The 23,707-nt window shown below is 39.3% G+C and overlaps 3 protein-coding genes and 2 pseudogenes across 7 annotated transcripts; all 5 read right to left on the bottom strand.

Moving 5' to 3' along the window:
• Positions 1-1,545: 1,545 nt before the first annotated feature.
• LOC133948889 (4-galactosyl-N-acetylglucosaminide 3-alpha-L-fucosyltransferase 9-like) lies at positions 1,546-21,851 on the bottom strand. 4 transcript variants are annotated; one of them, XM_062382963.1, is made up of 3 exons: positions 4,940-5,168; positions 3,587-3,627; positions 1,546-3,250 (listed from the first exon to the last, which is right to left on the bottom strand). In XM_062382963.1, exon 3 carries the CDS (start codon positions 3,239-3,241, stop codon positions 2,072-2,074), a length of 1,170 nt encoding a protein of 389 aa, XP_062238947.1. In that variant the 5' UTR covers positions 3,242-3,250; positions 3,587-3,627; positions 4,940-5,168; the 3' UTR covers positions 1,546-2,071. The 4 variants fall into 4 exon arrangements, with proteins under 4 accessions (XP_062238947.1, XP_062238949.1, XP_062238950.1 ...); XM_062382965.1 differs by lacking the exon at positions 4,940-5,168 and adding an exon at positions 4,858-4,895; XM_062382966.1 differs by lacking the exons at positions 3,587-3,627; positions 4,940-5,168 and adding an exon at positions 21,792-21,851.
• Positions 6,763-8,264, bottom strand: LOC133948891 (4-galactosyl-N-acetylglucosaminide 3-alpha-L-fucosyltransferase 9-like). Its single transcript, XM_062382969.1, has one exon. The coding sequence runs from the start codon at positions 8,262-8,264 to the stop codon at positions 7,095-7,097; it is 1,170 nt and encodes a 389-aa protein (XP_062238953.1). The 3' UTR covers positions 6,763-7,094.
• On the bottom strand, positions 13,108-21,868 carry LOC133948890 (4-galactosyl-N-acetylglucosaminide 3-alpha-L-fucosyltransferase 9-like). Of its 2 annotated transcripts, none has more exons than XM_062382967.1 (2): positions 21,792-21,868; positions 13,108-14,723 (listed from the first exon to the last, which is right to left on the bottom strand). In XM_062382967.1, the coding sequence occupies exon 2, from the start codon at positions 14,712-14,714 to the stop codon at positions 13,545-13,547; it is 1,170 nt and encodes a 389-aa protein (XP_062238951.1). In that variant the 5' UTR covers positions 14,715-14,723; positions 21,792-21,868; the 3' UTR covers positions 13,108-13,544. The 2 variants fall into 2 exon arrangements, with proteins under 2 accessions (XP_062238951.1, XP_062238952.1); XM_062382968.1 differs by lacking the exon at positions 21,792-21,868 and adding an exon at positions 16,421-16,532.
• LOC133948892 (4-galactosyl-N-acetylglucosaminide 3-alpha-L-fucosyltransferase 9-like) lies at positions 19,197-20,892 on the bottom strand (annotated as a pseudogene).
• Positions 21,869-22,582: 714 nt separating the features above from the next.
• On the bottom strand, positions 22,583-23,370 carry LOC133948899 (4-galactosyl-N-acetylglucosaminide 3-alpha-L-fucosyltransferase 9-like; annotated as a pseudogene).
• Positions 23,371-23,707: the final 337 nt, after the last annotated feature.

Below are 23,707 nucleotides of genomic sequence, written 5' to 3'. Positions count from 1 at the left end.
ACCTGCCTGAGCCAACAGAGACCCAAAATTGAAACCACCTGCTTTAATTGTTTGATATTTATTTGTGGCGGCATGAACCTGAAACATTACCTTATATTAAAAAGACACTGAATAATCTGCCTTTTGTTTGACCTTTAATGGGAGTGAGAAAAAGATTTGCTCAGTTTTTCCGTAGCAACAAGATAAAATACATTTTGTTTGGTGGTTGGTTTTGTTTAATTAGAGAAAACCTGCTGGACAGATTCCTGCGAAAACTTAATGGACAGATGAGACATGTTCCCAAAATGAACCCATTAAATGTTGGCATGGATCTGAAGAAAGCAGCAGACCAGGATTATTTATTATATTACTTTCTTTAACATTTTGAGGGTGTCTTCTGACACTTTCACAGATTTCCAAGGAAAGAGGTTTACAGACCACAATCAGAATCTGTTTAAAGGAGACTGTCAGTGATGTAGAGAACCTGATTATGCTGCTGCACTGCTTTTTTGTAAGTAACGACAAGCTTTCCAGGCATGGTCTCTGCCAAACTGTGAAGCTTCTAGATGTATTCTTTCAGTTTGTTGTAGTACTGAACTCTTTTGTGCCTGTCATGCCAGTTGCTCACGATCCAACAGACCAACTTGTCCTTGGTTGGCAGCTGGAAACTCTCCACCTCAGATGTTTGTGGCACCAAATGCCCATAAGGCACAGGGATATGTGAATCTGAGCGATAACAGGATGTCAAGTTGAACAAGTTAGCAAGTCCGGGTAATTTTGCACAGTGTGTAGGTGACTCCTTCTTCATCCAAACCCATTTCTAAAACGTGGCACACTGGGCAAGTTTCCTAGATTTCCATGAATGTCCCTGTGGTGGATAAAAACCCAGTGGGCTTGTTGGTAAAGAGACTTGTCATCGATCAAGCGGCATCCATATATTGCTTATTCTCTGGTATAAGCAATATATGTTGCGTTTCTAAAGGTGCTTTGTGAAACAATTGGAAGAGCTATTCTACTACTAGCCAACTAATATTACCACCACTACTACTTCTTATTTCCCCCTTCTTGTCCCAGTAGGCCCCCACAACACCAGGACCCTCAAAATGAGGTCGCAAGATGACATTCAGTCCTCATTATTTTTGTTATACTTTATGTGGATGGATCTTTCCTACTGGGGCATATTAAAATCTCTACTCTCTACTGTACTGGCAAATACTCACTGGGCTCAATATCTCAAAATCTATCTGTATTCAAATGATTGTAAATGTATCTGAAATATCATACTGCACAACTCTTAAAGCGCACGTCTGAGGAAGTTGAAGTTTAATGCTGTTTTAAAAAAGAGCACTTACCATGTATTTCTAACAGACAATTACGGTCGTGTTTAGAGTACAATTTGATTTGATTTATTGTTCTTCTTTTTAGGCCTGGCAAGAGTTAGGAAAGAGGTTTAAAGTCAACAATCAGAATCGGTTTATAGGAGACCGATGATGTAGAGAACCTGATGATGCTGCTGCACTGCATTCCAAACTGGATGAAAAACTAATGAATGAAATGTAGAACCACCCTAATCAAAATTTTATTGTGAGAGTGTCATGAAGGATGTGAGGATGTCACCTCGTTGTGAAAGATGCACATAAAGACACATTCAACAAAGTATATTTATCAGTTTGTATTTCACAGGCTATCTTACTTAAGATTCCACCACCACAACATGGAGCTGTTTGACATTAGTTCAAATTTAGAGAGTATACATCCATATCTGCATCCAGTTGTTCCCGGTTCACCTTTCTTAAATATCCACAATTTCCGAAGATATTAAGATAACATTTTATAAACACAAAAGGTGACATTTTCTTTGATCTGCCCCCTTAATTAAAAATCGCCCCCAAAGTGAGTGAGTCCTTTTGGGTCCAGACCTCACCCTTCTACCAACCAGTCTGACAGGGGTGAACCCCTTCATAAGAAATACTGGGTCCTGGGTAGAATCCAGTTCATATTATGATTCCTTCACCAGAGAAATTCCCTTAAGTCCATTCTTATCAGTGAACCATATGAAAAGATAATTTGACCAATGCTCTTATATTTAGTGCTATTGGTCCCAGAACCACTTGGTAAGAGAATGACTAGCTTGGTATCCTTTGTTTTTTTCTAAGTAACGACAAGCTTTGCAGGCATGTTCTCTGCCGAACTGTGAACCTTCAACTTTATACCTATTTTTCCAGTCAAAGAATCTCATGTATTCAGTCATATTCTGGTCTAGGTGAAGGAGCCTCTCTGCCAGCTCCTTTGGAGTGGAAAAGTCATCGACATGAATAAAAGAGTCCCCTGGGATATGGTCCTCGTAGTTTTCTCTTGAAGTGCCAAGAACTACAGGTACAGTTCCCAGTTTCATGGGATTGAATACCTTCTCTGTGATATAATCTGTGTGCTGAGAGTTTTCAAAGGAGAGGTAGAATTTACAACTAGATAATATTTTGGCATAGTTTTGATCATCTACATTTTTGCCAAAAGCCCTCCCGTAAGTTTCTAACTGGATGTGTTTTTTTAGCTCGTTGTAGTACTGAACTCTTTTGTGCCCGTCATGCCAGTTGCTCACGATCCAACAGACCAACTTGTCTTTGGTTGGCAGCTGGAAACTCTCCACCTCAGATGTTTGTGGCACCAAATGCCCATAAGGCACTGGGATATGTGAATCTGAGCGATAACAGGAGGTCAAGTTGAACAAGTTATCAAGTCCGGGTAATTTTGAACAGTGTGTAGGTGACTCCATGTTCATCCAAACCCATTTCTGAAACCAGGGACGTGGCTCACTCGGCAAGTTTCCCAGATTTCCATGAATGTCCCTGTGGTGGATGAAAACCCCGTGGGCTTGTTGGTAAAGAGACTTGTCATCGGTCAAGCGGCATCCTTTATAATTGAACATATCGCAGTTGAGATCGAATTTGGAGCCAAATGGCCACGTCCAAATCAAGAGAAGAGTATCAGGCTCAGCGTCCACCTCCACGTCCTGGATATGCTGGGGACCATCGGTAGGTGCTTCCACTTGCTGCTCCGAGGAACGGTTTAGGTTTGAGTCCTGGATATGTGCTTCCACAGGGCACTCACAAGAATGATTGCCTCTCCTCAGATAATCACGAAAATCCGGGAACTCGATTTCAGGCTTGTAGTATGTAAATAAAATGACCAGGAAACACACCAACAGGAAGCAGCCGGAGGCAAATTGCCTCTGACGAGTCATCTGGCAGCTTGACAGGGACATGGTTCACCTCTGGGAAGAAAAAAAGGTTTTGTTTCATTTAAGTTTAGTAATATTAAACCTATTGCTTTTCCAAATCACACCAGCCTCTGCGTCCGTCACATTCACCCAGTCTCACCTCCTGCTTCAGCTCAATTCTTTTGATTATTTTTTTATTTCTCTTTTCGTCTGTATCGAACTTCTCTTAATTACACATTTTGACTGCTGAAATCTTTAAAACTCAACATTTGTTGCACAAAAGCCAGATTTCCAACAAATTAAGAATACAAGCACAGAATCTTATAAAGAGTTGTTCATTTCTTTGAGGAAAGTGACAAGGTGTATGCCTTCATGAGTAAGATGACGCACCTTAAACTTTTGCAGCCATGACCTTCATTACAGGCTCATGTCTATAGGAACAGCAGAGAACAAAGATCATGTGTGTTTTCAAGTGCATCAAACACAAATGACAGAATAATAATAGGAGGAACTAATAGGAAGGAAAAAGCATTTTTGAACCTAACAATTTATACTGGTGTCAAACATGTTTTAAAACATTTAAAGTGTTTTTTAAGTCTAACATTGAACTCAAATTACATTTTAAACCAAAAGCAAAATGCTTTTTTCTGTCTTTCAGTTCAATAAAACGACTGAACATACAGTATGAACAAACTCGATTTATCCTCTGTTTGTTCTTTGTTCGGCAGAATTTACAACTTAAAATAACTCCTGGGCAAAATACAAGCTGCTCTGTACTATTAATATTTAAAATTATACTGAGATAATTGTACGGAGACTCAATAGGTGAGACTGTTTCTTCACGCTCTAGCTTCACCTTTGAGTAGAAAAGCACAGGTAGATAGAAAATGTCGCTCGGTTTTATTTCTCTATCTGGCACGTCACTCTGCCAAAACTCACTTGAGTACGGTCACATGATAGTACACAAAGTACGCAAACAATGCAACTGGACTCAGGCCCAAGGTAGATGTTTTTCGGAAAAGTGTGGATGCCAGGTTATGTCTTCCCTTAGTGCAGAAGGCGGACAGGTTGAACAGGTTCTGAATATTGTACAGTTCCTCCATGAACTCAACTTCTCTATTGTCTGTAAAGTATTTTTCTGTACCGAGTAAAAATTATGATCTAGAGAATTTGAATGTGGTGTCATAGGGAGATTGTTGGGCCGTAGGGGAAGTACTCATCCTGTGATATTCTACTTTTTAAGTGCACTTTTTCTGGTTTGGTTTTCAGTGCAAGAGCTACCCTGTGTTTCTGCAATCATTCACTGAAAGCCCATTTACACACTTCTCAATAAAGTGCACAAAACCTAATCTGACCTAAATGATCTGCACATGCATTAAATGTAAATCGCATCAGCATTTTTTTAAAGTATTGCCCACCATACATATATCTAAAGGGATAAGAACAGAGGAATGATTGGTTGGATTCATTTGAAAAAATAACAGTATAGAATAGAAAAGCAATTGTATAGATATATGAAGCAGGAGCTTTGTTGCAGGATTTAATATTTGAAAATGTTATAAAAATGTGTTACCGAATAAGCTTCAAAAGTACAAAGGGAAATTCTTGTAAACATCTCAAATTGATTTGAAATCAACAAGGAAATGTACTTACTAACTTACAATTTGTTAAGCACACTTTACAGACTCTTCTGTAACTACCACTAGGATCCATCGAATGAGAGGAAGAGAGCAACAATCTCACCTTGAAGACGAAAAAAAAGTTTCTTAAAAAATGTAATGTTGTTCAACATTTGTCTGAAATATAAACGCAGAGTCTAAAATGTCCTTTGATTCTCGACAAGCTGGTGCTTTCCTGCACCGTCCAAGAACAACGATCACATGTGAATGGTGGAAAGGAAATAACAAGAATAACTCCGTCAGACAACTGTCTGTCAAACAAGTTTTGCAGCATCAGAACAGGTGTAATGTTTGGCATCTAGTTTCCAACTTAATCACTCCCACTTATGGTTTCACGAACATGATGGGAGTGATTAGTAAATACTTGTACCACCCCCCCCCCCCCCCCCCCCCACACAAACACACACACCGTTAGAGCATACAGGTGGATGCTGGGGTGGTAGAGGGGCCGAAACAACTGGTAGCAATACTGCAGTAGCAGTGGGAGCAAAGGGGATGATGGGACATATCACTCTGCTTAAAAAGAAAACCTGATAAGGTGGGTGTGTATAAGATGGTAATCGGGAGTGAGGTGTGTCACATAGTTGGAGCAGCGCAGCTCGAGTTGGCTGCCTGAACTAGCTCGGCCGCATCACGCCATTTAATACCTGAATCAAAGTTAATATGTCTGAGACTCCACAAAGGACAGAAGGAAAAAAAACACGCAGAAACAACTAGAATTAAAGAAAATGTTGGAATAAATACAACCTGAGCCAGTTTCTGGTTGAATTTAACCCTGAGGCTAAAATGTATAATTTGAAACCATCTGTATATAAATTAGTCTGATCATGAAGTTTGTGATAACTTTGATAGTGAAACATGTGATTGTGAAGTGCAATGGGAGGTGTCTGTTACATCTTTGTCCTACTATAGGTTCCTCACTAGTAGAGGTCATATTTCAACTAGACTCAGGGGGCGCTAAATCATGGGATGGCTTTTCACAGATCTCAAACAACTGTTGTCCAATAATAACCTGTCACAAAAGATGCTGAAAGATAATTACTATACTGTCATCTGTTAAAAAGGCCACTAGATGATTCCAGAGTCTCTGGTATAAACAATATATGTTGCGCTTCTAAAGGTTCTTCATGAAACAATTTGAGGAGCTATTCTACTACTAGCCAACTAATATTACCACCACTACTACTTCTTATTTCCCTGTCCTTGTCCCAGTAAGCCCCCACAACACCAGGACCCTCTAAATGAGGTCGCTCAATGACATTCAGTCCTCATTATTGTTGTTATACTTTATGTGGATGGATCTTTCCTACTGGGGCATATTAAAATCTCTACTCTCAACTGTACTGGCAAATACTCACTGGGCTCAATATCTCAAAATCTATCTGTATTCAAATGATTGTAAATGTATCTGAAATGTCATACTGCACAACTGTTAAAGCGCACGTCTGAGGAAGTTGAAGTTTAATGTTGTTTTAAACAAGAGAACTTATCACGTATTTCTAACAGACAATAACGGTCGTGTTTAGAATACAATTTGATTTATTGTTCTTCTTTTTAGGCCTGGCAAGAGTTAGGAAAGAGGTTTAAAGTCAACAATCAGAATCGGTTTATAGGAGACCGATGATGTAGAGAACCTGATGATGCTGCTGCACTGCATTCCAAACTGGTTGAAAAACTAATGAATGAAATGTAGAACCGCGTAAGCAAGATTATAATGTGTGAGTGTCATGAAGGATGTGACGATGTCACCTTGTTGTGAAATATGCACATAAATACACATTCAACAAAGTATATTTATCAGTTTGTATTTCACACGCTATCTTACTTTAGATTCCAGCACCACATCATGGAGCTGTTTGACATTAGTAAAATAATTTATACATCCATATCTGCATCCAGTTGTTCCCGGTTCACCTTTCTTAAATATCCACAATTTCCGAAGATATTAACATAACATTTTATAAAAACAAAAGGTGACATTTTCTTTGATCCGCCCCCTTAATTAAAAATCGCCCCCAAAGTGAGTGAGTCCTTTTGGGTCCAGACCTCACCCTTCTACCAACCAGTCTGACAGGGGTGAACCCCTTCTTAAGAAATACTGGGTCCTGGGTAGAATCCAGTTCATATTATGATTCCTTCACCAGAGAAGTTCCCTTAAGTCCATTCTTATCAGTGAACCATATGAAAAGATAATTTGACCAATGCTCTTATATTTAGTGCTATTGGTCCCAGAACCACTTGGTAAGAGAATGACTAGCCTGGTATCCTTTGTTTTTTTCTAAGTAACGACAAGCTTTGCAGGCATGTTCTCTGCCGAACTGTGAACCTTCAACTTTATACCTATTTTTCCAGTCAAAGAATCTCATGTATTCAGTCATATTCTGGTCTAGGTGAAGGAGCCTCTCTGCCAGCTCCTTTGGAGTGGAAAAGTCATCGACATGAATAAAAGAGTCCCCTGGGATATGGTCCTCGTAGTTTTCTCTTGAAGTGCCAAGAACTACAGGTACAGTTCCCAGTTTCATGGGATTGAATACCTTCTCTGTGATATAATCTGTGTGCTGAGAGTTTTCAAAGGAGAGGTAGAATTTACAACTAGATAATATTTTTGCATAGTTTTGATCATCTACATTTTTGCCAAAAGCCCTCCCGTAAGTTTCTAACTGGATGTGTTTTTTCAGCTCGTTGTAGTACTGAACTCTTTTGTGCCCATCATGCCAGTTGCTCACGATCCAACAGACCAACTTGTCTTTGGTTGGCAGCTGGAAACTCTCCACCTCAGATGTTTGTGGCACCAAATGCCCATAAGGCACTGGGATATGTGAATCTGAGCGATAACAGGAGGTCAAGTTGAACAAGTTATCAAGTCCAGGTAATTTTGAACAGTGTGTAGGTGACTCCATGTTCATCCAAACCCATTTCTGAAACCAGGGACGTGGCTCACTCGGCAAGTTTCCCAGATTTCCATGAATGTCCCTGTGGTGGATGAAAACCCCGTGGGCTTGTTGGTAAAGAGACTTGTCATCGGTCAAGCGGCATCCTTTATAATTGAACATATCGCAGTTGAGATCGAATTTGGAGCCAAATGGCCACGTCCAAATCAAGAGAAGAGTATCAGGCTCAGCATCCACCTCCACGTCCTGGATCTGCTGGGGACCATCGGTAGGGGCTTCCACTTGCTGCTCCGAGGAACGGTTTAGGTTTGAGCCCTGGATCTGTGCTTCCACAGGGCACTCACAAGACTGATTGCCTCTCCTCAGATAATCACAAAAATCCGGGAACTCGATTTCTGGCTTGTAGTATGTAAAAAAAATGACCAGGAAACACACCAACAGGAAGCAGCCGGAGGCAAATTGCCTGTGACGAGTCATCTGGCAGCTTGAGAGGGACATGGCTCACCTCTGGGGAGAAAAAAAGGTTGTGTTTCATTTAAGTTTAGTAATATTAAACCTATTGCTTTTCCAAATCACACCAGCCTCTGCGTCCGTCACTCTCCCCCAGTCTCACCTCCTGCTTCAGCTCAATTCTTTTGACTATTTTTTTATTTCTCTTTTCGTCTGAATCGAACTACTCTTAATTACACATTTTGACTCCTGAAATCTTTAAGCCTCAACATTTGTTGCACAAAAGCCAGATTTCCAACAAACTAAAAATAATAGCACAGAATCTTATAAAGAGTTGTTCATTTCTTTGCGGAAAGTGACAAGGTGTGTGCCTTCATGAGTAAGATGACGCACCTTAAACTTTTACAGCCATGACCTTCATTACAGGCTCATGTCTATAGGAACAATGGAGGACAAAGATTGTGTGTGTTTTCAAGTGCATCAAAAACCAATGACTTAACTATAATAGGAGTAACAAAAAGTAGAAAAATGCATTAATGATCCTGACAATTTATACTGGTGTCGTATATGTTATAAACCATTTAAAGTGCTTTTAAATTCTAACATTGAACTAACATTACATTTTAAACCAAAAGCAAAATGCTTTTTTCTGTCTTTCAGTTCAATAAAACGACTGAACATACAGTATGAACAGACTCGATTTATCCTCTGTATGTTTTCAATCATAGCTTTGTTCGGCACAATTTACAAACTTAAAATAACTCCTGGGAAGAAAACAAGCTGCTCTTTACTATTAATATTTAAAATGATACTAAGATAAATGTACAGAGACTCCATTAAGGTTAAGCTAGAGCACGAGGAAGCAGTCTCACCTTTGAGTAGAAAAGCACAGGTAGATTTAAGATGACGTTCGATTTGATTTCGTTATCTGGCAAGTCCCTCTGCCAACAGTCATTTGATTACGATCACCTGATCATGCTACCCTTTGTTTCTGCAATCTTTCACTGAAAGCCCATTTACACACTTCTCAATAATGTGGACACAAACTAATTTGACATTGATGTTCTGCACATACATTTGATGTAAAATGCATCAGCATTTTTTGAAAGTTTTTTCCACCATACATACATCTAAAAGGATTAGAACAGAGGAATGATTGGTTGGATTCATTTGAAAAAATAACAGTATAGAATAGAAAAGCAACTGTATAAATATATAAAGCAGGAGCTTTGTTGCAGGAACTTACATTTGAAAATGTAATAAAAATGTGTTACCGAATAAGCTTCAAAAGTACAAAGGGAAATTCTTGTAAACATCTCAAATTGATTTGAAATCAATAAGGAAATGTACTAACTAACGTAAAATGTGTTAACCCACAATTTACAGACTCTTCTGTAACCACCACTAGGATCCATTGAATAAGAGGAAGAGAGCAACAATCTCACCTGGAAGTCGAAAAAAAGTTTCTAAAAAATGTAATATTGCTAAACATTTGTCTGAAATATAAACGCAGAGTCTAAAATGTCCTTTGATTCTCGACAAGCTGGTGCTTTCCTGCACCGTCCAAGAACAACGATCACATGTGAATGGTGGAAAGGAAATAACAAGTATTCAGTTGGTCAGCTCACTATCAAACATTTATTGCAGCAATAGAACAGGTTAACGTTTGGCATCTAGGCTCCAACTTAATCACTCCCACTTATGATTACACGAACATGATGGGAATGATTAGCAAATACTTGTACCCTTGCAGTGGCAATGGGAGCAAAGGGGATGATGGGACCTTTCACTCTCCTTAAAAAGAAAACCTGATAAGGAGGGTGTCAAATCAAAGTTAATATGTCTGAGACTCCACAAAGGACAGAAGAAAAAAAAACATGCAGAAACTGTTCAACGTGGTCTCATGAAACGGTTCGTAAGATATCGTACTAAAAGTTATGTCCAAATTTTCGTAAAGAATCATACGAATTTTAGCACAAAATGTCCGTACATAATCCTACGAAATGTGCCTGCGCAGACATCTGCAGCGCTCTGATAAAGCAAGATGGCGGAGATTGCTGTATTCATTGTGGAAAATGCTATATTTTAGCAATGTTTCTTAATAAAAATGTGTTTTGATGATATCTATGTCGAGATATGTTTGTTTCAGTTTCAATATTTTCATTCATGGTTAAAAAAAACCCCTCCTAATATGTTTTTCTAAACCCTATTTTCACAACCCTAATCTAAACCAGGAAGAACCATACAGAGAACTACAAATGGAATGGTGTTTCTGTACCTGTATGTGTGTATGTTGTTTCTATCTTTTGTATTTCTAATGTGTTTTCTCTATAATGTGAGATTCGGACCGGGAACCTTGTATGATTCTCTATGTTTTTTTGTTGTGAGAAAAACACCTGTTTAGTAAGATTTAGTTTTTCTTACTAATAAAACGGTCAAATCTAGTTTTTTACAAGGTTTTGGCCCTACTCAGTGACACCCCCCATAGTTTTGCATTGGGCTATGGTAGTGGAGTTCAAGACCTTTCCAAAACAGTTCATACCATGTCTTTTGCATATTTAGTTTCCATCCTGTAAGCCATCAAAACTGACTCAGGTGCAAGGTTCAAAGGCCATCCCTGAGGAGCAGAAGCCATCCACAATTTTCCCATTGACATAATGTTACTCCCGAGTTCAAGACCTTTACGATGATGTCTTTGCTTTTGTTCTACGGCAAAGTTTACATTTCATCTTGCTCCAAACACAGGCCCTCTGGGGTTTACTTTCTCAGATCCCATTGAGGTCTAAGCTGGATCAAATCTGTCAAATCTGTTTTATGTGGTATTTAATGGCCAGATAGGTCAAAATATGTATGTGTGATTCACTTTGGACCAAGTTAGAGACATCTTTGTTCATTAACAACCCAATTTCTCACAACCCAGTCTGAGACTGTTTGCCCTCCTCCCCTCTGGGAGGCGCTACAGGGTCCTCCGTTCCCGGACCAGCAGGTTCAAGAACAGCTTATTCCTGCGGCTGTCATTCTGCTGAATCACCGTAGTGCAGACCATAGATATATATATAAAGGCTAGATGACTCATCCGTGTTTCCGGTCAACGGAGTCGAACATCCGCACATGGCGGCCATCTTGCCACAGGCAGCTCGCCTACCCATAACATTGTGTTGGTAGTGGTACATGTACTTTTTAAATAAAAAAATTCAAAAAAAATTCTTGATGTATTTTTGTAAAGGGAAGTCTTGTACCTATATAGAACATTATTCTATTTTTTTGAAAATAACACAATTATTCATAAGTATGCAGTGTTATAACTAAATCTCTGACGTTTGTAACAAACCGAACCGTTTAAAAATCGGTTGAGAATGTAGCAAGTTATGGTTATTTAAAACGTACGTAACACTACAACACAATGTTAATGGTGGGCGAGCTGCCTGTGGCAAGATGTCCGCCATCGGCAGACATTCGAATCCGTTGGCCGAGACATCTGGACTTTATATATATCTATGGTGCAGACTTCATATTTATTTTTCATATTAGGGTTAGGGTTAGGGTTAGATGAATGTCCGCCATGTTTTTTGTTTTCACGAAGAGAGAGAAGCGCATAGGTCACATGTTCTCAGCCTCCTGACTCACGATTTAGTGGAATTCATAAGAATTCGAATCCATTACCTTTAGTAGCATTTCCTACGAAATTGTGATGAGACCAGCCTGAACTGTTTGAGGTAATTTGACCTGTATTTAACTTCCTTAGCAGGTCGTTTTTACTTATGCTAAATACAGTAGAGAGTCATCCACTTAGACAAAGATGTTGTTAAAAAATATAGATCCTTTTCAGAATAACTAGAATTAAAGAAAATGTTGGAATAAATACAACCTGAGCCAGTTTCTGGTTCAATTTAACCCTGAGGCTAAAATGTATACTTGGAAACCATCTTTATATATATATATGAGTCTGATCATGAAGTTTGTGATAACTTTGATAGTGAAAAATGTGATTCTTAAGTTCAATGGGAGGTGTCTGTTACATCTTTGTCCTACTATAGGTTCCTCACTAGTAGAGGTCATATTTCCACTAGATTCAGAGGGAGCTAAATTATGGGATGGCTTTTCACAGATCTCAAACAACTGTTGTTCAATAATACCTGTCACAAAAGATGCTGAAAGATAATTACTATACTGTCATGTGTTAAAAAGGCCACTAGATTTAACCAGAGTCTCTGGTATAAGCAATATATGTTGTGCTTCTAAAGGTGCTTTGTGAAACAATTGGAGGAGCTATTCTACTACTAGCCAACTAATATTACCACCACTACTACTTCTTATTTCCCTGCCAGGACCCTCAAAATGAGGTCGCTAGATGACATTCAGTCCTCATTATTGTTGTCATACTTTATGTGGATGGATCTTTCCTACTGGGGCATATTAAAATCTCTACTCTCTACTGTACTGGCAAATACTCACTGGGCTCAATATCTCAAAATCTATCTGTATTCAAATGATTGTAAATGTATCTGAAATATCATACTGCACAACTCTTAAAGCGCACGTCTGAGGAAGCTGAAGTTTAATGCTGTTTTAAAAAAGAGCACTTACCATGTATTTCTAACAGACAATTACGGTTGTGTTTAGATTACAATTTGATTTGATTTATTGTTCTTCTTTTTAGGCCTGGCAAGAGTTAGGAAAGAGGTTCAAAGTCAACAATCAGAATCGGTTTATAGGAGACCGATGATGTAGAGAACCTGATGATGCTGCTGCACTGCATTCCAAACTGGTTGAAAAACTAATGAATGAAATGTAGAACCGCGTAAGCAAGATTATAATGTGTGAGTGTCATGAAGGATGTGACGATGTCACCTTGTTGTGAAATATGCACATAAAGACACATTCAACAAAGTATATTTATCAGTTTGTATTTCACACGCCATCTTACTTTAGATTCCAGCACCACAACATGGAGCTGTTTGACATTAGTAAAAACATTTATAGAGTATACATCCATATCTGCATCCAGTTGTTCCCGGTTCACCTTTCTTAAATATCCACAATTTCCGAAGATATTAAGATAACATTTTATAAACACAAAAGGTGACATTTTCTTTGATCTGCCCCCTTAATTAAAAATCGCCCCCAAAGTGAGTGAGTTCTTTTGGGTCCAGACCTCACCCTTCTACCAACCAGTCTGACAGGGGTGAACCCCTTCATAATAAATACTGGGTCCTGGGTAGGATCCAGTTCATATTATGATTCCTTCACCAGAGAAGTTCCCTTAAGTCCATTCTTATCAGTGAACCATATGAAAAGATAATTTGACCAATGCTCTTATATTTAGTGCTATTGGTCCCAGAACCACTTGGTAAGAGAATGACTAGCCTGGTATCCTTTGTTTTTTTCTAAGTAACGACAAGCTTTGCAGGCATGTTCTCTGCCGAACTGTGAACCTTCAACTTTATACCTATTTTTCCAGTCAAAGAATCTCATGTATTCAGTCATATTCTGGTCTAGGTGAAGGAGCCTCTCTGCCAGCTCCTTTGGAGTGGAAAAGTCATCGACATGAATAAAAGAGTCCCCTGGGATATGGTCCTCGTAGTTTTCTCTTGAAGTGCCAAGAACTACAGGTACAGTTCCCAGTTTCATGGGATTGAATACCTTCTCTGTGATATAATCTGTGTGCTGAGAGTTTTCAAAGGAGAGGTAGAATTTACAACTAGATAATATTTTGGCATAGTTTTGATCATCTACATTTTTGCCAAAAGCCCTCCCGTAAGTTTCTAACTGGATGTGTTTTTTCAGCTCGTTGTAGTACTGAACTCTTTTGTGCCCATCATGCCAGTTGCTCACGATCCAACAGACCAACTTGTCTTTGGTTGGCAGCTGGAAACTCTCCACCTCAGATGTTTGTGGCACCAAATGCCCATAAGGCACTGGGATATGTGAATCTGAGCGATAACAGGAGGTCAAGTTGAACAAGTTATCAAGTCCGGGTAATTTTGAACAGTGTGTAGGTGACTCCATGTTCATCCAAACCCATTTCTGAAACCAGGGACGTGGCTCACTCGGCAAGTTTCCCAGATTTCCATGAATGTCCCTGTGGTGGATGAAAACCCCGTGGGCTTGTTGGTAAAGAGACTTGTCATCGGTCAAGCGGCATCCTTTATAATTGAACATATCGCAGTTGAGATCGAATTTTGAGCCAAATGGCCACGTCCAAATCAAGAGAAGAGTATCAGGCTCAGCGTCCACCTCCACGTCCTGGATATGCTGGGGACCATCGGTAGGTGCTTCCACTTGCTGCTCCGAGGAACGGTTTAGGTTTGAGTCCTGGATATGTGCTTCCACAGGGCACTCACAAGAATGATTGCCTCTCCTCAGATAATCACGAAAATCCGGGAACTCGATTTCAGGCTTGTAGTATGTAAATAAAATGACCAGGAAACACACCAACAGGAAGCAGCCGGAGGCAAATTGCCTCTGACGAGTCATCTGGCAGCTTGACAGGGACATGGTTCACCTCTGGGAAGAAAAAAAGGTTGTGTTTCATTTAAGTTTAGTAATATTAAACCTATTGCTTTTCCAAATCACACCAGCCTCTGCGTCCGTCACATTCACCCAGTCTCACCTCCTGCTTCAGCTCAATTCTTTTGACTATTTTTTTATTTCTCTTTTCGTCTGTATCGAACTTCTCTTAACTACACATTTTGACTGCTGAAATCTTTAAAACTCAACATTTGTTGCACAAAAGCCAGATTTCCAACAAATTAAGAATAAAAGCACAGAATCTTATAAAGAGTTGTTCATTTCTTTGAGGAAAGTGACAAGGTATGTGCCTTTATGAGTAAGATGAAGCACCTTGAACTTTTGCAGCCATGACCTTCATTACAGGCTCATGTCTATAGGAACAGCAGAGGACAAAGATTGTTTGTGTTTTCAAGTGCATCAAATGACAGAATAATAATAGGAGGAACTAATAAGAAGGAAAAAGCATTTTTGAACCTAACAATTTATACTGGTGTCAAACATGTTTTAAAACATTTAAAGTGTTTTTTAAGTCTAACATTGAACTCAAATTACATTTTAAACCAAAAGCAAAATGCTTTTTTCTGTCTTTCAGTTCAATAAAACGACTGAACATACAGTATGAACAAACTCGATTTATCCTCTGTTTGATCTCAATCATAGCTTTGTTCGGCAGAATTTAAAAACTTAAAATAACTCCTGGGCAAAATACAAGCTGCTCTGCACTATTAATATTTATAATGATACTGAGATAATTGTACGGAGACTCAATAAAGGTGAAGCTAGAGCATGAGGAAACAGTCTCACCTTTGAGTAGAAAAGCACAGGTAGATAGAAACTGTCGCTCGGTTTCATTTGCCTATCTGGCACGTCACTCATACAAAACTCACTTGAGTACGGTCACATGATATTACACAAAGTAGGCAAACAATGCAACTGGACTCAGGCCCAAGGTAGATGTTTTCGGAAAAGTGTGGACGACAGGTTATGTCTTCCCTTAGTGCCGAAAGTGGACAGGTTGAACAGCTTCTGAGGATTGTACAGTTCCTCCAATGAACTCAACCTCTCTATTGTCTGTAAAGTATTTTTCTGTACCGAGTAAAAATTATGATCCAGAGAATTTTAATGTCATGTCATAGAGAGATTGTTGGGCCATAGGGGAAGTACTCATCCTGTGATATTCTACTTTTTAAGTGCACTTTTTCTGGTTTGGTTATCATTGCAAGTGCTACCCTGTGTTTCTGCAATCATTCACTGAAAGCCCATTTACACACTTCTCAATAAAGTGCAAAAAACCTAATCTGACCTGAATGATCTGCACATGCATTAAATGTAAATCGCATCAGCATTTTTTTTAAGTGTTGCCCACCATACATACATCTAAAGTTTCAGAACAGAGGAATTATTGGTTGGATTCATTTAAAAAATAACAGTATAGAATAGAAAAGCAACTGTATAAATTTATAAAGCAGGAGCTTTGTTGCAGGAACTTATATTTGAAAATGTAATAAAAATGTGTTACCGAATAAGCTTCAAAAGTACAAAGGGAAATTCTTGTAAACATCTCAAAATTGATTGGAATTCAACAAGGAAATGTACTTACTAACGTACAATTTGTTAACCCACAATTGACAGACTCTTCTGTAACTACCACTAGGATCCATTGAATAAGAGGAAGAGAGCAACAATCTCACCTTGAAGTCGAAAAAAAGGTTTCTTAAAAATTGTAATATTGCTCAACATTTGTCTGAAATATAAACGCAGAGTCTAAAATGTCCTTTGATTCTCGACAAGTTGGTGCTTTCCTGCCCCGTCCAAGAACAACGATCACGTATGAATGGTGGAAAGGAAATAAAAATAACTCAGTCATTCAACTCACTGTCAAACAAGTTTTGCAGCATCAGAAAAGGTGTAATGTTTTGCATCTATTCTCCAACTTAATCACTCCCACTTATGATTACACAAACATGATAGGAGTGAATAGCAAATATTTGTACCCTCCCCCCCCCACACACACATACACACACACACATAGTCAGATTCTACAGGTGTATGCTGGGGTGGTAGAGGGGCTGAAACAACTGGAAGCAATACTTCAGAAGCAGTGGAAGCAAAGGGGATGATGAGATATATCTCTCTGTTTAAAAAGAAAACCTGATAAGGTGGGTGTGTATTAGATGGTAGTCGAGAGTGAGGTGTGTCACATGGTTGGAGCAGCGCAGCTCGAGTTGGCTGCCTGAACTTGCTCGGCCGCATTGCGCCATTTAATACCTGAATCAAAGTGAATACGTCTGAGACTCCACAAAGGACAGAAGGAAAAAAAACATGCAGAAACTGTTTGAGGTCATTTGACCTGTACTTTACTTCCTTATCAAGTCGTTTTTTTTTATATGCTAAATACAGTATAGAGTCATCCACTTAGACAAACATGTTGTTAGAACTATAGATCCTTTTCAGAATAACTAGAATTAAAGAAAATGTAGGAATAAATACAACCTGAGCCAGTTTCTGGTTGAATTTAACCCTGAGGCTAAAATGTATACTTGGAAACCATCTGTATATAAATGAGTCTGATCATGAAGTTTGTGATAAGTTTGATAGTGAAACATGTGATTGTGAAGTGCAATGGGAGGTGTCTGTTACATCTTTGTCCTACTATAGGTTCCTCACTAGTAGAGGTCATATTTCAGCTAGATTCAGGGGGAGCTAAATTATGGCATGGCTTTTCACAGATAATGTTGAGATATCTATGTTTTACCTGTATCCTATGAATAATATCAGCTGCATAGTCAATATAATCAATAATGCACAATACAAAGTATAAACTGTCAATGTAACCTGTGTAACTGAAACAACATGTTTGAGACAGATGGTTCCTCAAACAAATTGTGAGCCAGAGAGATGGAAACAGGAAGCTGTTACCCAGACAATACTCAGAATAGGTTTACACTATAAGATTTTTTTTCTCTTAGAATAAGGTGTTATCTTTTTGACTCAGGAGCAGGGTCGGACATAGGGGACAACCACAGAAAGAAGAAACGAGACAGGAATCAGACATAGCAACCGACTGGTAACCATGCACATGAACTTGTGTCATTCTGATAAAGTAAAAAACACAGTTCGAGGTGAATGCGAGGTGAACAAATTTGCATAACTGCACATTAAGGAAGTAGCATACATTAGACCAATAACTGAGTCTCCTCAAAAGAGGACCTCCTCTGTGCGCACCCTGTGTCTGATTATATATACTGTGGACTTAGGATTGAACAGGGCTTCTTCTCGACATGATCCAGTGAAGCTGGTGACGTGTCAAAGCAGAACCCCAGAGAGTCTCTGTAATCATCTCATTGTTTTACAATAAATGTTCAACTTCCAGAACTTCATGTGTAAGTGTCTAATTATTCCTTCTCAAATCCTGGATCAACAAACATGTTTGTCCAATCGCCGGAGGCGAGGTCAATTTAGTGCCTGGCGACGACAAAAACAAACAACTGTTGTTCAATGTGGATGAAATGCATATATGTATATAGCTATACTAGCAATACTGCTAATTCTACTAATTCTTTATTAGTAAGCCATGACTGAGTGCCAGTTACATTGCATGAACAGCAGGACCCTGAAACTGAAGTTGCTAAATGAAATTAAGCCATTATTTATTTTAAATTATATTTATTTTTCATTTGTAGTACTTATTTTTACGATATTAGTACTTTTACTGTACTGTGAAGTGTTAAAACGGCAACTAGATGGGAACAGAGTCTCTGGTATAAACAATAGATGTTGCGCTTCTAAAGGTGCTGCATGAAACAATTGGAGGAGCTATTCTACTACCACCCAACTATTATTACTACCACTACTATTTCTCATTTCCCTGTCTTTGTCCCAGTAAGCCCCCACAACACCAGGACCCTCTAAATGAGGTCGCTAGATGACATTCAGTCCTCATTATTGTTGTTATACTTTATGTGGATGGATCTTTTCTACTGGGGCATATTAAAATCTTTACTCTCTACTGTACTGGCAAATAATCACTATAATATCTCAAAATCTATCTGTATTCAAATGGTTGTACATGTATCTGAAATATCATACTGCACAACTCTGAAAGCGCACGTCTGAGGAAGATGAAGTTTATGCTGTTTCAAAAAAGAGCACTTATCACTTATTTCTAACAGGCAATCATGGTCGTGTTTAGAATACAACTTTTACTTCTCCTTTAAAGATTAGTAAATACCCAAAAATTTGCTTAAAAAAACAATTGATTTATGATCTTCTTTTTAGGCCTGGCAAGAGTTAGGAAAGAGGTTTAAAGACAACAATCAGAATCTGTTTATAGGAGACTGTCGATGATGTAGAGAACCTGATGATGCTGCTGCACTGCATTCCAAACTGGTTAAAAAACTAATGAATGAAATGTAGAACCACCCTAATCAAGATTATATTGTCAGAGTGTCATGAATGATGTGAGGATGTCACCTTGTTGTGAAAGATGCACATAAAGACACATTCAATAAAGTATATTTATCAGTTTGTATTTCACACGCTATCTTACTTTAGATTCCAGCACCACAACATGGAGCTGTTTGACATTAGTTCAAATTTAAAGAGTATACATCCATATCTGCATCCAGTTGTTTCCGGTTCACCTTTCTTAAATATCCACAATTTCCGAAGATATTAACATAACATTTTATAAACACAAAAGGTGACATTTTCTTAGATCCGCCCCCTTAATTAAAAATCGCCCCAAAAGTGAATGAGTTCTTTTGGGTCCAGACCTCACCCTTCTACCAACCAGTCTGACAGGGGTGAAACCCTTCATAAGAAATACTGGGTCCTGGGTAGAATCCAGTTCATATTATGATTCCTTCACCAAAGAAGTTCCCTTAAGTCCATTCTTATCAGTGAACCATATGAAAAGATAATTTGACCAATGCTCTTATATTTAGTGCTATTGGTCCCAGAACCACTTGGTAAGAGAATGACTAGCCTGGTATCCTTTGTTTTTTTGTAAGTAACGACAAGCTTTGCAGGCATGGTCTCTGCCGAACTGTGTCTTATGAATTCTATACCTCTTTTTCCAGTCAAAGAATCTCATGTATTCAGTCATATTCTGCTCTAGGTGAAGGAGCCTCTCTGCCAGCTCCTTTGGAGTGGAAAAGTCATCGACATGAATGAAAGAGTCCCCTGGGATATGGTCCTCGTAGTTTTCTCTTGAAGTGCCAAGAACTACAGGTACAGTTCCCAGTTTCATGGGATTGAATACCTTCTTTGTGATATAATCTGTGTGCTGAGAGTTTTCAAAGGAGAGGTAGAATTTACAACTAGATAATATTTTGGCATAGTTTTGATCATCTACATTTTTGCCAAAAGCCCTCCCGTAAGATTCTATCTGGATGTCTTTTTTCAGCTCGTTGTAGTACTCGTTGAACTCTTTTGAGCCCCTCCTGCCAGTTGCTCACGATCCAACAGACCAACTTGTCTTTGGTTGGCAGCTGGAAACTCTCCACCTCAGATGTTTGTGGGACCAAATGCCCATAAGGCACAGGGATATGTGAATCTGAGCGATAACAGGAGGTCAAGTTGAACAAGTTATCAAGTCCGGGTAATTTTGAACAGTGTGTAGGTGACTCCATGTTCATCCAAACCCATTTCTGAAACCAGGGACGTGGCTCACTCGGCAAGTTTCCCAGATTTCCATGAATGTCCCTGTGGTGGATGAAAACCCTGTGGGCTTGTTGGTAAAGAGACTTGTCATCGGTCAAGCGGCATCCTTTATAATTGAACATATCGCAGTTGAGATCGAATTTGTAGCCAAATGGCCACGTCCAAATCAAGAGAAGAGTATCAGGCTCAGCGTCCACCTCCACGTCCTGGATCTGCTGGGAACCTTCGGTAGGTGCTTCCACCTGCTGCTCCGAGGAACGGTTTAGGTTTGAGCCCTGGATCTGTGCTTCCACAGGGCACTCACAAGAATGATTGCCTCTCTTCAGATAATCACGAAAATCCGGGAACTGGATTTCTGGCTTGTAGTATGTAAAAAGGAAACACACCAACAGGAAGCAGCTGGAGGCAATTTGCCTCTGACGAGTCATCTGGCAGCTTGAGAGGGACATGGTTCATCTCTGGAGAGAAAAAAGGTTGTGTTTTATTTTTAATTTGAACATTTCGGTATTCACAGGTTGTTACTAAAGCTTTATTTGAGCCCACCAATCAGTCAATATATTATTTAACTTTTTATTTTAATTTCTTAATCTGCCTTTAACAGCCACTGAGTTACATGAATGTGTGAATTTGGACGTGTGGTGTTTTTTAATTAACATTTCTCTATGTTATCAGTTCTTCTATTCATGTAAACTAGTGCAAAGTGCAAACGACAACATCATTGACGGGAATGAGTCCTGGTAGCCGCTGCTACAGAGCGCTGGTTGTCTGTTTATTTAAGTTTAGTCATAGTCACCTGTCGTTTGCCGAAATCACACCAGCCTCTGTGTGTCCATCACTCTCCCCCAGTCTCACCTCCTGCTTCAGCTCAGTTCTTTTGACTATTTTTTACTTCTCAACATTACACATTTTGACTCCTAAAATCATTAAGCACAGATAGTTTTATGATGTCGCTCGGTTTTATTTGCCTATCTGACACGTCACTCTGCCAACACTCATTTGAGTACGGTCACATGATAGTACACAAAATACTTGTTTATGCTTTTACTCCAGTGCAAACATTTGCAACTGGACTCAGGCCCAAGGTAGATGTTTTCGGAAAAGTGTGGAAGCCAGGTTATGTCTTCCCTTAGTGCCGAAGGTGGACAGGTTGAAAAGGTTCTGAAGATTGTACAGTTCCTCCATGAACTCAACTTCTCTATTGTCTGTAAAGTATTTTTCTGTACTTACCGAATAAGCTTCAAAAGTACAAAGGGAAATTCTTGTAAACATCTCAAAATTGATACAAATTCAACAAGGAAATGTACTTACTAACGTACAATTTGTTAAACACAACTAAAAGACTCTTCTGTAACCACCACTAGGATCCATTGAATAAGAGGAAGAGAGCAACAATCTCACCTTGAAGTAGAAAAAAAAGTTTCTTAAAAAAATGTAATATTGCTCAACATTTGTCTGAAATATAAATGCAGAGTCTTAAATGTCCTTTGTTTCTCGACAAGCTGGTGCTTTCCTGCACCGTCCAAGAACAACGATCACATGTGAATGGTGGAAAGGAAATAACAAGAATAACTCCGTCAGACAACTCTCTGTCAAACAAGTTTTGCAGCATCAAAACAGATTTAATGTTTGGCATCTAGGCTCCAACTTAATCTCTCCCACTTATGACTACAGGAACATGATGGGAGTGATTAGCAAATACTTGTATCCCCCCCCACACACACACACACACCGTCAGAGCCTACAGGTGGATGCTGGGGTGGTAGAGGGGCTGAAACAACTGGTACCAATACCAGTTGTTTCAATGCAACTGGTCCAAGAACAACGATCACATATGAATGGTGGAAAGGAAATAACAAGAATTCAGTCGGTCAACTCACTGTCAAATAAGTTTTGCAGAATCAGAACAGGTTTAATTCGATTTTATAAACACAAAAGGTGACACTTTCCTTGATCCGCCCCCTTAATTAAAATCTCCCCAGAAGTGAATGAATTCTTTTGGGTCCAGACCTCACCCTTCTACCAACCAGTCTGACAGGAGTGAAAACCTGAAATACTGGGTCCTGGGTAGAATCCAGTTCATATTATGATTCCTTCACCAATGAAGTTCCCTCGAGCCCATTCTCATCAGTGAACCAAATTAAAAGATAATTTGACTTCCCTTCTTCTTCTCCCTGTGCAGGTTGGTTGTGGCAGGGGGCATGGCTGGCTCCAGCTGCTACAGACGAGACACACCTGCTCTCAATCTCAACTCATCATCCACTCCATAAAGGCCTGGTCTTTCCACCACTTCAGTGCCGGATTATTCCTTATTGTAGTTTTCTCTTATAGGGCCAAGAACTACGGGTACAGTTCCCAGTCTCATAGGATTGAATACCTTCTCTGTGATATAATCTTTGTGCTGAGAGTTTTCAAAGGAGAGGTAGAATTTACAACTAGATAATATTTTGGCATAGTTTTGATCATCTACATTTTTGCCAAAAGCCCTCCCATAATTGATCAGGTCCGGGTAATTTTCCACAGTTTGAAGGTGACTCCATGTTCATCCGAACCCATTTCTGAAACCACGGACGTGGCTCACTCGGCAAGTTTCCCAGACCGGCTTGTTGGTAAAGAGACTTGGCATCGGTCAAGCGGCATCCTTTATATTTGAACATATCACAGGTGAGATCGAATTTGTAGCCAAAAGGCCACGTCCAAATCAAGAGATGAGTATCAGGCTCAGCTTCAACATCTACGTCCTGGATCTGCTGGGGACCATCGGTAGGTGCTTCCACCTGCTGCTCCGAGGAACGGTTTGGGTTTGAGCCCTGGATCTGTGCTTCCACAGGGCACTCGCAAGAATGATTGTCTCTCGAAAATCCGGGAACTCGATTTCTGGCTTGTAGTATGTAAAAAAAATGACCATGAAACACACCAACAGGAAGCATCCGGAGGCAATTTGCCTCTGACGAGTCATCTGGCAGCTTGAGAGGGACATGGTTCACCTCTGGAGAGAAAAAAAGTTTTTTAATTTGAACATTTCGGTATTCACAGGTTGTTAGAAACTGATGATGGAAACAGTCAGAACGAAAGAAATGAAGAACCGCCTTAAGCAAGATTATAATGTCAGAGTGTCATGAAGGATGCAAGGATGTCACCTCTTTGTGAAAGATGCACATAAAGACACAGTCAACAATGTATATTGATCAGTTTGTATTTCACACGCTATCTTACTTTAGATTCCAGCACCACAACATGGAGCTGTTATACATGCTTATCTGCATCCAGTTGTTCCCGGTTCCATTCTCATCAGTGAACCAAATGAAAAGATAATT

The sequence above is a fragment of the Platichthys flesus genome, chromosome 23 (genome assembly GCF_949316205.1).
Source record: "Platichthys flesus chromosome 23, fPlaFle2.1, whole genome shotgun sequence".
Taxonomy (NCBI): Eukaryota; Metazoa; Chordata; class Actinopteri; order Pleuronectiformes; family Pleuronectidae; genus Platichthys; species Platichthys flesus.
The sequence above is the reverse complement of the archived record's forward strand: the minus strand, read 5'-3'. Positions and strand labels throughout refer to the sequence as shown.

What these genes read in the sequence shown, in the direction of transcription:
- LOC133948890 (XM_062382967.1), bottom strand. Translation starts at nt 14,714, where the DNA reads ATGTCCCTGTCAAGCTGCCAGATGACTCGTCAGAGGCAATTTGCCTCC.
- LOC133948889 (XM_062382966.1), bottom strand. Translation starts at nt 3,241, where the DNA reads ATGTCCCTGTCAAGCTGCCAGATGACTCGTCAGAGGCAATTTGCCTCC.
- LOC133948891 (XM_062382969.1), bottom strand. Translation starts at nt 8,264, where the DNA reads ATGTCCCTCTCAAGCTGCCAGATGACTCGTCACAGGCAATTTGCCTCC.